The 15,973-nt window shown below is 40.2% G+C and overlaps 1 protein-coding gene across 1 annotated transcript in view; it reads left to right on the top strand.

The window, feature by feature from the left end:
• The window catches only part of LOC136876866 (hemolymph lipopolysaccharide-binding protein), a 194,514-nt gene extending 180,068 nt beyond the window's left edge, over nt 1-14,446 (top strand). The window contains exon 6 of the mRNA XM_067150626.2: nt 14,224-14,446. Within this exon, the coding sequence (XP_067006727.2) occupies nt 14,224-14,372 (149 nt within the window). The 3' untranslated portion in view covers nt 14,373-14,446. The remainder of the gene's footprint in view (nt 1-14,223) is intronic.
• Nucleotides 14,447-15,973: the final 1,527 nt, after the last annotated feature.

The following is a 15,973-nucleotide window of genomic DNA, read 5'->3' as shown; positions in this document are numbered from 1 at the left end:
CTACACTGGTTATCATTCAACTTACTCTCAACCATTGACCGCTCTCTCCCTCCCAAAGTACCAGTGAACATCTAGCGTGGTGCACGGACGAATCACCATCAACAACATAGTTGAAATACCTTGATGGTTCTAGCAATCCTTCCCTTGCTTACAGATAGGTGCAATTTCTGTTTCAGTGAAATCAGAAGTAAATTTACTAACATTCCTGGCTGATCTTAATACTTTGTCAGCTCGGTTGCTCGCGACGTCAACATAAATATTTCCTCTTACATTCATTCCACCTGTACCGTGATTTGCTCGGAACTGCTATGAGTTCAGCTGATTAACTAAAAATATTTATTTCCCTTTTCTCTTGATACCCCCCCACACTGCCCATCCCGTTTCAACACTTGTCAAAAGCTCTTGATTACCTCCTACCCCCTTACCGAAGTGTCATTAATTCCTAAATCATCCTAACTCGCCCAGTTGCACATTATTTCTCGTATAAGGCCCATTAATACTGATAGATGGAAATTGAGTTCAATTTCGTTCACCTATTTGTTTCCAGAGAGTCCTCCACTTTGAATTGGAGGTGATAATCCTTTATTCCCATAGGCTTGGTTAAAATATTCTCAGGTCGGTAAATTCTGTGAAGCAGGCTGCTACCGTACTTACACATAGCCCAAGTGAGAATCTCTCCTCTAACAGGTTAATGACCAATGGTTAATTGTGTAGTCCTAGCCACCTGAGCACAAGTAGGGACATGAAACCGAATATGTCCGAGGAGCCCAATACTATTCCATAGCAACTGGTATCCCGGCTCTCAGTACCACTTACTCGGCACTCAGCTGCTGCCCATTGTTCACGAACTACACGACAACAGTATCCTGGGTAAATGGTTGGGTACGAAAGCGGTTTAACAACCAAGCAGCCTTCAAAAATCCCTTTGAAAATTTCTCGCCAGGACACGGTGGAACATCTAGGAAACGAGTGTGAATGCTCCTGCATCGCGTAGGGGAAGTGAATAGCATTTACTGATGCACATTCTCTTTAATAAACATTTCTCGTCATGGAGATCCCATTGCGAGAAATTTTACTACAACTATCAGCGTACAGGGTGTTTTTGATGACCAACACCGTCATGGGGAGAAGAGGACTCACACGGGCAACAATAAATATTAAAGATAAAAGTTGTAGAAAAACATCGCGAGTGATGCGTCGCTTCCTGTATAAGTGTACTGCCTGTCGTAATATTTTATTATTCTCTTCGTATCGTTCTTTTCACACCGACCACTAATCACCAGCAGCTGTCAGTTACTCCGATCGCTGTTTATAGCTGACGTCGTGTTTTGCCGTATTCCTTCCTAAACATTTCCTTATTTTCTGTGGATCTCTTGAAGTATTTCGAGAGACAGTGCCCAGAAACTTGCTTAGAACATCCATATTTCACTTTGCACGATTACAATATTCTTTTGTGTTCTCGCTCAGATGTTCACGAAAATAATTTTTTGTATAACGAGTAGTTTGAAATTATGCTCTCTCACTTTCAGAATATGACGCCGTGAAATTGATACGCACAGTACCGTGATTGATGTTATTCAGCAGAGCCAGAGCATATGAACAGGTTTTAGGCAGCAAGCTACAACTTCTAGATTATAAGGTTACATTTACATCATAGCCAAACTTTACATTCCTCCAGGATACTGATTTATCTCAGTCTCAATTGCAGAAACGCAGTCCAGTGTTGTGTTGTTTTGTCGCAGGTTTTCTCACTTTTGATTGGTAGAATGCGTGACCTTGTTCTTACCGTTTGCACTCAAAGACGAGGAACAATACCACTGGAGAGAAAACAGCACTCGACTGGTCACTAAATCCTCCTGAGACAAACAGGACATCATCTCCACTCTCTGGTGCGGTCACACAGTTTTACAGCCGGATGACATTTCTGATGTTGGGGAGGGGTTCTCTATTGTTTGACCTGACAACAGTCTTGTTAGGACAAAACGATACCGGATTTTGGGACGTACCGAATGCATCTTTCAGTGAATACAGACTAAGTGTTCGTAAACTTCTTTGATGAAAAACTCCTTGGTTTGTTTTGTTTTTCAAATTATTTACGTAAATAAATGTAATCATATCTTCTAATGATCGCAATTTCGATTCCTCGGTCTCAAAAAGTGTCAACATGTCTCGTCGTGAAAATAGATATGATACGTTGTGTTCCTCACTTCGTCGTAATCGCCGAGAACTCAATGGTGGTCTCTCTTTACTCAAATGTAAACAGTAATTTACAAAATTTTTGTATTTCGTTCATTGCAATTAGGATCTCACCGCTTCACTTAGGCTGACTTTTGGGTGTTTTACTCGTTTGTATTGATTTTAGATAAATTTTTGTCTGTTATAAAATGTCCACTACAGATGACAGATCGGGAAGGGCATAGTTTCATCAGTGGGTGTGCTCAATGAAAGAAGAAAACATACAGATGGGAAGTAGCCTCTTAGAAGACCATCGCAGGAAGGACTCTTGTTTCTCTCTGTTGTTACACAGTGGGACACAGCATGGCCCAGGTACTACAAGCAGGCCAGTGGTTGTGAGGAGAGTTTCGCCAGATCGTTTATATATACAATTATTTTATTTGTCATTTAGAGTGATATTGAGAAAACGAGAATGTTTCAACGTTTCTTTGAGCCAAGTGATTGCCTCGTGTGACGCTCTGCACAGCTCCACCCTGACTGCCGTTGCTTTCCACAGACTTACTGAGGAAACGGGAACCATTGGCACCAGTTATAGATCACAAGAGTTAAATAGCATCTTTCAGTGAATGGACCATTTCAACAATTCTGATGTATGCAACCGTGTTATCTCCCTAGTATTTTTAAATATACAATTGGCTTTACGTCGAGCCGACGATGGGGGTAGGAAAAGCGTAGGAGTGGGGAGCAGACTTGGCATAAATTAAAGATTGTGCGGGATTCATTTTGTTCTTATTTTCATCCCAGTGATGTATCAGGTTTTTGTGCTGAAGAAATGAACATGTTAATATCCGAATAGTTTGTTAGATGCTCAAAAATGTACATTGGCATTGGTTCCTTAGGGTATGATGTTGCATTTTAATTAATAAAACAGGTTTGTGCAACAGAACAAGATTGACTCTAGTGGAACTAGACAAAAGTATCGTTCATATAGGGGTAAATTTTCCACTTTGGTGTTTAGTCGTCTATGTAGCTTTCCCAGGAGAACACAACTACACACGATATAGTTTGTAATAGCTGTTCTGATTCCACTCAAATGCCGCATATTTAACACTGAAAGTGTAACTTATACTCACAAGATTATTAACAGTTTATTTACATTTTAAAAATTATTTTAGTATTACCTATTAGGGGTCTTGTGTTTCCTAAGATACATTAACATATTCGGTTCATATTTCCAATAACTGTGCTTTTACTATAGAATTTTAGACTACGTGCTCATCGTTTATAATATTGTAGGTTTTTGACAACACGGCGCTCTTCTTTCTTTTGACAGACGAATGTGAGCCAGTGACTAACAAATAAGTGAACATTTTTGGTCAACAGATGCATCGAAAAGCATAGCCACAAGCATTCCAGATGACAGTGACCAGCGCCCACAGCTAAAGTGGTTCTGATCTTGGTTTGAGGAGCATCAGGATGAAATTCAACTTCTTCCCTGACCCATTCAATTACTCTAACCACTATGGTACGTTATAGCGACAAGACTCCATCGTCTCTGAGGCAGCTGGGTCAACATTCTATGACGGTACTTTCTATTTATTTATATTTTCAGTGATTGGGTGGTGGTGTGGCGGTATCTTTGCTTTGACAGGTACTACAACTAGGCAACCATCCTCTAATGGAGAAAAAGAATTAACAAGCCCGACACTTCGAAAGATGAAGGTACCGGCTAAAGAAAGGGAAGGGTGGAAATGAAAGCCTCCCAGGCATCGAAAATGTAACATCGTTGTGGTCGGACAAGACGAGAGTTAACGAAGGATAGATGAAAGTGAGGAGCCTGGTACTAATATGTTATAGTAAACCCAGGACTCAGCTAAGGTGACCATGATCACTAACTCACGCTCCAAAATTAAGAGCCCCTGTGATCCCTTTAGTTATCCTCTTACGATTGGCAGGGAACACCGTGGCTGTATTCTATGGTCCCTACCCACGGAGGTGCAATTATAGGAAAATAAAACAACAACGTTGTCGCAAGCTCAAAATGCACGGATAAGAATTCAGGAACTTGAAAATGTTGAAAATATAATACCGAAAGCGATGACTGTGTCATATAAGGGACAATCTATTTATTAATCTCTATATATAAAATTGGATGTTGGTATATTTGACGTTAATAGACTCAAAAACTAGTGGACCGATTTCGCTGAAATTTTCACAATTTGTTCCACCGCCGTCTCGATCCTCCTATACTGCCTGCTCTATGCGAGCCTTTTTGCGACTACGCTGCGACAAAATTTCTCCGCTAGATGGCAGACATAGACGCACAATGGTCTAAACTTATTCTAATGACGACAGCCTACAAAACACTATGCAGTATGGTCATATGTTTACTGAAACTCGTAAATTACATCAGTAATATTAAATATCGGCAATATTACCCGCACGAAGTCACAGTTGGCCTCTTCATGCACAATTTAAAGATTTTCCTGGACGAAGGCTTGGAGTGCTACCGTACTTTTTGTGTTCTTGCCAACGCAATATCAAATAATAGAGGTCTTACGAACTTGGTTAGGATAATATCACTAACATTTTGCTGACGTTCTTTGTCCTCACACTGTAACAAAACACATTCTGAAAGTTTTTTTAAATATTTGTTTTACGTCGCACCGATACAAATGGGTCTCATGGCGATGATGGGATAGGAAAGGCCTAGGAATGGGAAGGAAGCGGCCGTGGCCTTAATTAAGGTACAGCCCAGAATTTGCCTGGTGTGAAAATGGGAAACCACAGAAAACCAACTTCAGGGCTGCCGACCGTGGGGTTCGAACCCACTATCTCCCGGATGCAAGCTCATAGCTGCGCGCTCCTAACCGCACGGCCAACTCGCCTGGTATTCTGAAAGGGAAGACGTCGCAAGTCCTCGTATCACGCTCATACGCTTGAACGACTTCGACAATAGGACACATCAGTTTAAACGAACTCCTGGAAATGCTTCACCAGAGCAACAAAACTAGGTTTTGGGTATCGAACTCCTCCTCTGTCCTGATGTATAATCAGTTCCATTTAGAGGTGTCGAAGCTCTAGGCAGTGAGATGTTGCTGACAGAAATGTCACACTCCATCCTCTCTTCAACAACACGAACCTAGTACCCGCAAGTTAGGATGTGATTTCCTGTTTCTAGTTTGATTGGAATATTATCGTCTGGATATCTGAGGTTGTCCAAAATGTCTAAACATGAAGGCGTTTTGTGATTGTCCGTCACAATTTTTATCACACGGAATTCACTATCCTCCATGGCTTTAATCACCTTCTGGAAAAAAATCCGCAGCCTTTTTCCAGTCATTCGACCGGGCCAGGAATGGAATGAATGAAGCCCCCATCTAGCAGGGAGGATAGGAATTGTGCCGGCTGGCGAAGCCTGTCGCACCCCTCCGGGGCAATGATTAATGAATGACAGATGAAATGAAATGATATTCGAGAGTGTTTCTGGAATTAAATATGACAGGGAAAATCGGAGTATCCGGAGAAAAACCTCTCCCGCCTCCGCTTTATCCAGCACAAATCTCACATGGAGTGACCGGGATTTGAACCACAGAATCCAGCGGTGAGAGGCCGGCGTCTACCGCCTGAGCCGCGGAGGCTCCATCAAAATCTGAAATAAGGTGTGAAGGCACAGATGCGAGAGTAATCGGAGGATATCCAATTACTTCCTTCATTAGGTCCTTGCCTAGATAAAACCGACAGTCGCTTTTCTCTCAATTCTCTTCTAGACGGTATTTCATGGAGTCGTATATTTTCTGACTGCGAACAACCTTGCCGAGATTGGCAACACGGTATACAACAGTTGAATATTTCGGGGAAAGAATCTGAAGTTTCAGTTCTACGAAAAATATACCTTGCACGAACGGAAAGAAACAAGTACCAACACCTTAAAATCACTTTTGAAATATCTATAAACATAACATAATTAATTAATTTCACAGTTCTATTCAAAATATATCTTGTACGAACGAAAGTGACCAGACACGTTTACTGTTGTACAAAATAACTCAGGTTTTCACACACATTCATGCACCAATAATACAGTGCTACACCCACACTGACAGCGAAGATTGTGCGTCTACTGCTGCACTCTTACGGCGATTTGGAGAACTATTGGTAGTCGCGCCTTCCTGTGTTAAACTAGTGGCATAGAGCAGGCAGTATAAGAGGATCGAGACGGCGGTGATTTGTTCTTATTGCATCTGAAAGGGATTATGAAGTGGTTTGAACGAAATCGGTAAGGTAGTTTTATTATTATGAGTAATTTTATGTAATTTTCTTAAAATGCAAAGCCGCACCAAGGTTGGATCGACTTGACGGACTGATTGTCGCTAGGCGACAGCAGATTACGCTATACCATGATAGTCCGCTAAATGAAATGGCGTATGGTTTTTAGTGCTGGGAGTGCCCGAGGACATGTTCGGCTCGCCACGTGCAGGTCTTGTGATTTGACTCCCGTAGGCGACCTGCGCGTCGTGATGAGGATAATATTTGCTGCATATAGGAGGATGAAAACACGCCGCATTGACTTAAAGTACCTTTCTTGATAGGAGGGGCATTCTTATGCCTATAATTTTGAAATAGCAATCCAACATGCCGTGATCGAGATGTACTTTCATGTCATAGTACCAACATTGATAGGTCTGCCCATTTTGAAGAATGTAGCTGCGTATTAGACGTGTAAAATATTTAAGAAACTGTTAAAAATATAGAATATCAACAATGGAATGACAAGAGGTATCAACCCCCTCCTAAACAAGAGCAACTGCGGGTTCCCAACGAGCAAAGGCGAGTCTATGTAATCTATAGGTCTATAGGTGGGTATGCAGGTATGTATGTATTGCATCTCCTCCTATACCACTCGAGCGATTTCAACCAAACTTGCTACACTTATGACTTACGAGGGAACGGTACGAAGTCGGACGGCGAATTTCGATTTGATTTTTACATATTCGTGAAGGTCTTTTTAAGCTGAAACAGGTAGTGGAAGTCTAATTTTTCGCTGGTCTTTTTTAAGGGGGCATTTGGGTGCTCAAAGTTGGCGGTGCGCGTCCTGAATTGTACAGTACATGCTGGCACACGTCAGCGCTCACGGCCAGCGGCTGCCCTGCCTCGCCTTCCCTCTCCACTCCTTCGGTTCTCCTCTGTCCCCCACCACATACGGCTGCCAACAGTTGTGTATATGAGACGGCGAGTCCTGTTCTATTCGGTCAAGTTCTCCACGACTGATGGCTATTAAACATACAGGAGATCGCATTGGATTCTTTACTATGTTATGACCGCTTTCAACATTACTGCAGCTCTTATTAATGCCTACGGTGTTAATATTCAGGAAGCTACAGAGCTTTCTGATGAAGAGCAAATCATGTATGCACAAATAAAGACAACGTTTGATGCAATTTTGGAGGGAAAATGCGAATTTATTCAGGAGGAAAAAGCCGTTTTCGTTGATTCAGAAGACGAAGATGGTGTTGAGGAAGGGACAACGACACCGAAAAAACGCAAACACGGAGATGAGTTTAACGAAGATAATAAATCTTGTGATGGCCGAGGAAGACCCTGTAAGTCACTGGAAGATTATGATTCCGAATCATTCTTGGACATGTATCAAAAAGTAAAGGAACGAGGACCTATGTACGCCGAACGGAAGTATAAGAAGACTCGGAGACAAATTTATGGAATCTTGAACCACGTTGAACACAATGGAGAAATTAGGAAATGTGCAATGGTTCAAGCTTATGTGAGAGAAGAGTTCACCAAGGCAAGGATGCGTTATTTATATGTCACAAAATCGGACATTGAGCGTTGGAGTGGTGAGGGTAGAGAGTTGTATTGCCCCAAACACTCTCTCCAAAGCGACTCATACTTGACAAACCTTAAAAGGCGTTTGAAAATTCGGTTCCGAAAAGTAACCAAACTAGTCAGTAAAACGTTTAAAACAGACGAAGAAGTACGACACGAAGTGGCTAAAAAGTTTCTAACATTCATTAATGAATTGCAAGAAACGAAAGAGATCCCGGATGCCAATATCTGGAATTCGGACCAGTCCCGATTTGAGTACGAAATGGCAACACAGAGAAGTTATGTTTTTCGTGGTGTGAAAGATGTTCTTGCTACTCTTGTTTGCCGAAATAGTTTTACGCACTCCCACACAGTGCAATATCACATTTCTCTAAAGCCGGAGAAGTTGGACATTTATTCTTGATCGTTCTCCAAGAAATTAATGGAAAGTTTGGACCTAGAATACAAGAAAATATCAAAGCCTACAAGGATGCCTTTAAATATGTCGTAATTGTTTGTTCATCTTCCGGGAAAATGGAGAAAGGGCATGTACGTGACTGGTGTCAAAACGTTTTCCATCCGCAGTTACAGGAAGACGGAAGAAATCTTCTCATAGATTCATTCAGTGGCCAGGGCAAAAATGCACAACTTGAATCCCTGACGAACAAACATGTACACATTGAATACATACCGAAAGGAACTACGTATCTTTGCCAGCCGTGTGACCTTGGACTCTTCCGACAACTAAAATGTTTCGTCCGTCAAATGGAAAACATTTGCCGGGTAAGGAATTTACACGGCCAGTCAAAATTAAAACCCCAAAACAGACTTTTCATTATAACTAATAAAATACTAGCACATAACCAATTACAAGCTGATTGTTTTGTACCGATGCTGAAATAGGGGTGGAAAGCGGGTGAATATTCCATTAACCCTTTCCCGCCCGCATTTTCACTCCGCTTATCCCCAGGTTTCAACCTATTATTTAGCAAAAACTGAAACAGACCGTATTGTTTCAGAAAAAGTTAAATACAGTAAAAACTATTGGTCTCAATGAATTCAAATTTTCAATAACATTAGAAAATATACCATCACATCCATTTCTCTGTTTATTGAGTCATAATGAGTCCCCCCCCCCTCCTCGTGATACTCGACACAGAGATAGTCTGCATTTGTCACATTCCCATGTTGTCTGAATCCCTCAAAACCAATAATCACGTGATTTTGGAAGTGGAATGATGCCCATGTATATAAGATTTTATTTCATCTGGGCAAGGGTCTTCCCATTCTGTTTTTATCTTACCGGAATGCGACTGTTTGAAGGCTGCATTGTTACATGCGCAATAGGCTATGTCACTGAATAGTTTTTCTCCTCCTAACATACGTAAAACAATCTCTTTCCCCTAATACTCTTTCCGAATTGTGCGCAGGTTCAACATCATCCATTTAATCATTCGGAGCAACGAAACGTAATATTTGTGTTACCTTAATTGCCGTGGCATCGCCATCAGGTCCGATTTATCGATATTCGTTTTCATTCATATCACTGTTATCACTAAAATTATCTTCGTTGATACATTATTCACTCATTAAAAATTCACCTGCTCCCCTACTCAAGGATTCTGTGTCACTTTTTTCGCCCATATTCAGCTCAGTTTCAATATTCAATCCCACCATGTTTACGGACGAAACAGCTGACCCGCGCTCGCGGAATTTCAAGACCGTTTCCTAGGCAACGTCAAGACAGATTATCTCTCTTCCTTTATTCCCTAAGACTTGTAGATTGCACTGCGTGTTCATAAATGCCATATAAACACTTCACTGATGAGAAAAATAAAAAACTATCGCACAGATTGCAGACGAATGCAGATAATGCAGCCGGGCGCTTTCGGGCGCTAAGGACCGGAAGGCTAAATGAACAGTCGGGCGCTTTCGGGCGCTAAGGGCCGGAAAGGGCTAATGACAATATACCACAACTCCATACTGTTTCGCAAGCGAATTTTCATGATTTGACTGATAAAAAGTGTTCTGGAAATGATTGTACCAATTTTTTGTTTATAAGGTACGCACGTTGTTGTCTTGTGTTTTGTTATTCACATTTTCTGTTAGATTTAAACTATCATGCCATGTACAATGAACCAATGCCAGGCTGTGTTAGAATAAAGCCATTTCTTAAACACTTTGAATGTCATGATGATGCAGATGATATTTTATTATGTATTATTTGTATGTTAAGTAGTGGTTTGTAAACTATTTTTATTATTTATTTAATCCATAATGAATTCATCTTTGTAAATAAAATGTCCCAACTAACGTCAGTCTTCACCCGCAATCCCGTGTACACAACTGTAGGCAGCCGTATGTGGTGGGGGACAGAGGAGTACCGAAGGAGTGGAGAGGGAAGGCGAGGCAAGACAGCCGCTGGCTGTGAGCGCTGACGTGTGCCGGCATGTACTGTACAATTCACTGCGCGCACCGCCAACTTTGAGCTCCCAAATGGCGCCTTAAAAAGGACCAGCGAAAAATTAGACTTCCACTACCTGTTTCAGCTTAAAAAGACCTTCACGAATATGTAAAAATCAAATCGAAATTCGCCGTCCGACTTCGTACCGTTCCCTCGTTAGTATCAGGGAAACAAACGCTCGTGGGGGAAAGACACCACACGCACCCTTAAAGGGGGGCCCTTGGGGGACGAGTTACAAAAGTAATCGAAAATAGTGTTGAATTCATACTTTTCGGGGTCGCTGAGATAAATAGTGGAACTCTGGATTTTAAAGTCCAATTTCAGTCCCCTTCGGGGTGGGAGCGAGGGGGAGTGAGAAATAATAATAATAATATAATAATATTAAAATATTATATAATATATATAATAATATAATCATTTATTATTATTATTATTATTATATTTATTATTATTATTATTATTATTATTATTATTATTATTATTATTATTATTATTATTATAAGAAGTAGAAGAATAAGAAGAGAAAACAGAGCCGAATTCACCATTTTCAGGGTTACTGAGATGAATAATGACACTCCGGAATTTTTGAAAGTCCAAGTTCATCACTCTTTAAGTGGGGGGTGAGGGGGAATGAGATATAAAAATAATCGGAAGCGACGAATCCATAGTTTTCGAGGTCGCTGAGATAAATAGTGACACCCACGATTTTTAAGTCCTTTGGGGACGAGGGGAGAGTGAGATATTGGAAATAGTATCGAATCCTTGGTTTTCGCTGTCGCTGAGATAAATAGTGACACTCCGGATATTTTAATGTCCATATTCAGCATCCTTAAGGGGGAGGGCGAGGCGGGAGTGAGATGTAATAATAGAAAACAGAAGTCGAATCCATAGTTTTCGGGGTCGCTGAGATGAATAGTGGCACTCCGGAATTTTTTAAATTCAAAGTTCATCACCCTTTGGGGTGGGGGCGAGGGGTGATGAGATATAAAATTAATCGGAAATAGTGACGAATCTATAGTTTTCGGCGTCGCTGAGATGTATAGTGACACTCCGGATTTTTAAAAATCCGTGTTCAGCATTAAGAGATAAGAATTTCGTAGTGTTCCCTATTGAAGTGAGTTCAGCGACCTTGGGGGGGAGTGAGACATAAAATTAATCAAAAATAGTGTCGAATCCATACTTTTCGGGATGGCTGAAATGAATAGTGACACTCCGGATGTCGTGTAAGTCCAAGTTGCGCCCCAGTAAGCAGGGTTGTGAGAAGGGGTGAAGAAAAGAAAATGTGCAAATGACCGAGATTTTGGGTGTTTGTATGCATGTTCCAGTATTAGTGTCAACTAAACTTGGTGCAAAACTAAATTTATTTAATAAATTCACTCTATCTGTAAAAAATACTGCAGGGGCAAGGCACCCTTAGAAGCCCTAGGGAAGGGGGCGAAATATAATTATAACTAAAAACGACTATATTAGTGTTGAATCCATAGTTTTCTGGACTACGGAAGAGATTTCAGCCAAACTTGGTACACTTATGACTTACTATCGTGAGACAAACTGCGAAGAGGTATGGTAGACCTAGCACGCTAGGGGTGGGGTGGGAAGGGCTCAGATGTAAAAATGGATGGATAAGTCATACTTCACCGCAGTTGGTATGGAGGTTGAGAAGGGGTGAAAATGAATGTAAAAATAACAGTAAAAATGGGTGTATGTGGGTATATTCCAAAATAGCTCTCAACGAATCTTGGTACATATGTGACTTACCATCTGGAAAAAAAGAATACTGTGAGATAAAGCATAAATCCCCGCTGGGAGTGGGGAATGGGAGGGCATGCCATTTTCCATTATTGAAAAATAATAGAAAATAACCGATATTAATGTCGAATTCATTGTTGTGACTCCCAGAATATCGTTTAAGTCGAAGGTCAGCCTCCATTTGGACGGTACACTGAAAAGGGGTTTTGTAGTGAATAGTATAAAATGACCGAGATTAGTGTTGAATCCACTGCTTTTGGGGTCTCAAGGTTGGTTGGTGAGAGTATCATGACAGTTGAAATCGTGTAGATCATCTATACCGTGACTGATAAATACATGAAATACATGAAATTATCACTTATTATCTTTTTGAAAGGATCAAATACTTCCCAATCAATTCGAGCTTCCACAAGGATAACATTTTACTGAAATATAAAATCATTTAAAACTTGAAATCAAACACATGTAAATAAATCTAAAACTATATAATAGATGGTAAAAATCTATATCCCAGAAAGGAATTTTATAAAAAAATCACTTTAACATAACTAACTGGTGATACCAATCTTAAAAGTAAACATCCCAAACCAACCGGGCTACGCCGGGTAGTACAGCTAGTATTATTATAATAAGAGGAATAGAATTGTAAGAACAAGTATAGAATAGAGACACAACGGTGCATGATGATAGGGAATACAATTAAACATAGAAGAGTAGAACAGGAAGTGGAAATACACGTAATAGAGTACAGGTGCATGAAGAAGTTCAGTAGCAGCACACAGAGTATCGACACGATAGTCCACAGAAATAACAAGGTAGGACTCAACATCGCTCAAGCACCCGGGGAAAGTACATCTACGAGCCCTCAATGCAGAAGTACCAGCTGCGTAATGTCAAACTTATCGGATTGATGGCAGGAGCACGTGATAACATCCAAGAGTTCCTTATAAACTTCAGCAAAGACTTTCAGCTGCCTGTGAAAATCGTTGATAAAATTGACATGGATCCAATTCGTGGATCTGTGAACATATTTCTGTCTCATTTATACGAACCTGCTTCACTTCATGATATAAACATGTAATGTCAGATTGGCAAACCGCTCATGGGGGAAGTTGTTGCCATCTGAACAAATTACTTTTAGAATAAGAGTACTGATAGTTTAAAGACTGTGCAGTCAAATAGAAAATAAGGAAATGCTAGTGGTTATTGTTTTAATAAGAATACCACTGGGCATTCACCAACTATTTACACCAATCAGAAGAGGTCCGACACTTATGAATTGAAGGTATCGGCGAAAGATAGGGAAGCACGACGAATGTCGTGAATATTAAACTCCCTAGGCCGTTGGGGTCGGACAAGAACAAGAGTTGAACAAGAGAGGTGGCATAGGAAAGAAGAAGGAGAAGAAACTGACAAAATTAAGTCGAAAAAATGCTAGGCTCAACTATAGTTCCCGTGGTCGTCAACCCACAATCTGAAGTGAAAGCCGGTGGTGCACCTTTTAGCCTCCTCTTAGGACAGACAGGGGATACTGTGGACGTTATTCTAACTCCCACCGGGTGAGTTGGGCGTGCGATTAGGGGCGCGTAGCTGTGAGCTTGCATCCGGGAGATAGTAGGTTCGAATCCCACTATCGGCAACCCGTGGTTTCCCATTTTCATACCAGGCAAATGCTGGGGTTGTACCTTAATTAAGGCCATGACTGTTTCCTCCTCACTTCTAGCCCTTTCCTATCCCATCGTCACCATAAGACCTATCTAGTCGGTGCGACGTAAAGATACAAGCAATTATAACTCCGTTACCCACTGGGGTCTAGAAGGCAGAAGTTTTGATCCCGGTTAATCTTGGGTTGACATTTTCATGTCGAAATGCTCGTGGTGCCAGGTAGGGTATCCGGCCGTAAATCTCGGGACAATGGGTGGCTCCAGTGACCCCAGGAATAACTGGGATAATCTGAAGAAAGATAAAGTTTAATGGATATACTATACGACACTTATGTTCTGTGTTTCCAGGTGAGCCTGCTCTCAGCAGTTGGTGGCAGCGTGGTTATCCGGATAGCAGAGCTGATGATAAGTGCAGCCGTGATTCTAACGGAACAGGTCTGCTGGTGAACTTGAGTTGTGAAGTACTCGGACCCTTCATCTGTGAGATCTCACTGTGAAGAGACCTCATGTATATTGTTGAAATTTAATAAAGATACATGTAAATACATCGTGACGTTCTTCGTGCTGTTTGAGCACTAACGATAGGGAAACTTTTCATACGACGTTCTGCCTTCTCCTCTACAAAATAACATGGTCATCAGACATATAATGTTCAAACGTCCTTTAAAACAACATGTCATCATACATATAGTGCTTACTTTCCATTAAAAACAAGGTCATCAGACATGTAATGTTCTACCTTACTTTAAAAACAACAATGCCATCAGACACATAATGTTCTACTTTCCTTTAGAAACAACAAGGTCATCAGACATGACATGTTCTACTTTCCTTTAGAAACAACATGATCATTAGACATGTAATGTTCCACCTTACTTTAAAAAGAACAATGTCATCATACATACACTGTTCTTTCCTTTACAAATAAATAGGTCGTCGGACAAGTAAAATTCTAACTTGCTTTGGAAAACAAGGTAATCAGACATGTAATGTTCTACCTTACTTTAAAAACAACAATGTCGTCAGACATATAATGTTCCACTTTCCTTTAAGAAACAAGGTAATCAGACATGTAAATTTCTACATTCCTTTAAAAACAAGGTAATCGGACATGTAACGTTCCACCTTACTTTAAGAAACAAGGTAATCAGACATGTTGTTCTACCATACTTTAAAGAACAAGGTAATCAGATATGTAATGTTCTAACTTATTTTAAAAACAAGGTAATCGGACATGTTGTTCTACCATACTTTAAAGAACAAGGTAATCAGACATGTAATGTTCTAACTTATTTTGAAAACAAGGTAAGTTTAATCGTACATGTAATGTTCCACCTTACTTTAAGAAACAAGGTAATCAGACATGTTGTTCTACCATACTTTAAAGAACAAGGTAATCAAACATTTAACGTTCTACATTACTTTAAGAAACAAGGTAATCAGACATGTAAATTTCTACATTCCTTTAAAAACAAGGTAATCGGACATGTAACGTTCCACCTTACTTTAAGAAACAAGGTAATCAGACATATTGTTCTACCATACTTTAAAGAACAAGGTAATCAGACATGTAATGTACTAACTTATTTTAAAAACAAGGTAATCGGACATGTAATGTTCCACCTTACTTTAAGAAACAAGGTAATCAGAGATGTTGTTCTATCATACTTTAAAGAACAAGGTAATCAGACATGTAATATTCCACCTTACTTTAAGAAACAAGGTAATCAGACATGTAATGTTCTACCTTTCTTTAAATACAACAATTCCATCAGACCTATAATGTTCTACTTTCCTTTAAAAATAACAAGGTTATCAGACATGTTGTTCTACATTACTTTAAGAAACAAGGTAATCGGACATGTTGTTCTACCATACTTTAAAGAACAAGGTAATCAGACATGTAATGTTCCACCTTACTTTAAGAAACAAGGTAATCAGACATGTTGTTCTACATTACTTTAAGAAACAAGGTAATCGGACATGTAATGTTCTACTTTCCTTTAAATCAAGGCAATCAGACATGTAATGTTCTACCTTACCTTAAAAAACAATGCAGTCATACATATAGTGTTCTACTTTACTTTAAAAAACAATT

Source organism: Anabrus simplex, chromosome 7, assembly GCF_040414725.1.
Source record: "Anabrus simplex isolate iqAnaSimp1 chromosome 7, ASM4041472v1, whole genome shotgun sequence".
NCBI lineage: Eukaryota > Metazoa > Arthropoda > Insecta > Orthoptera > Tettigoniidae > Anabrus > Anabrus simplex.
The sequence above is the reverse complement of the archived record's forward strand: the minus strand, read 5'-3'. Positions and strand labels throughout refer to the sequence as shown.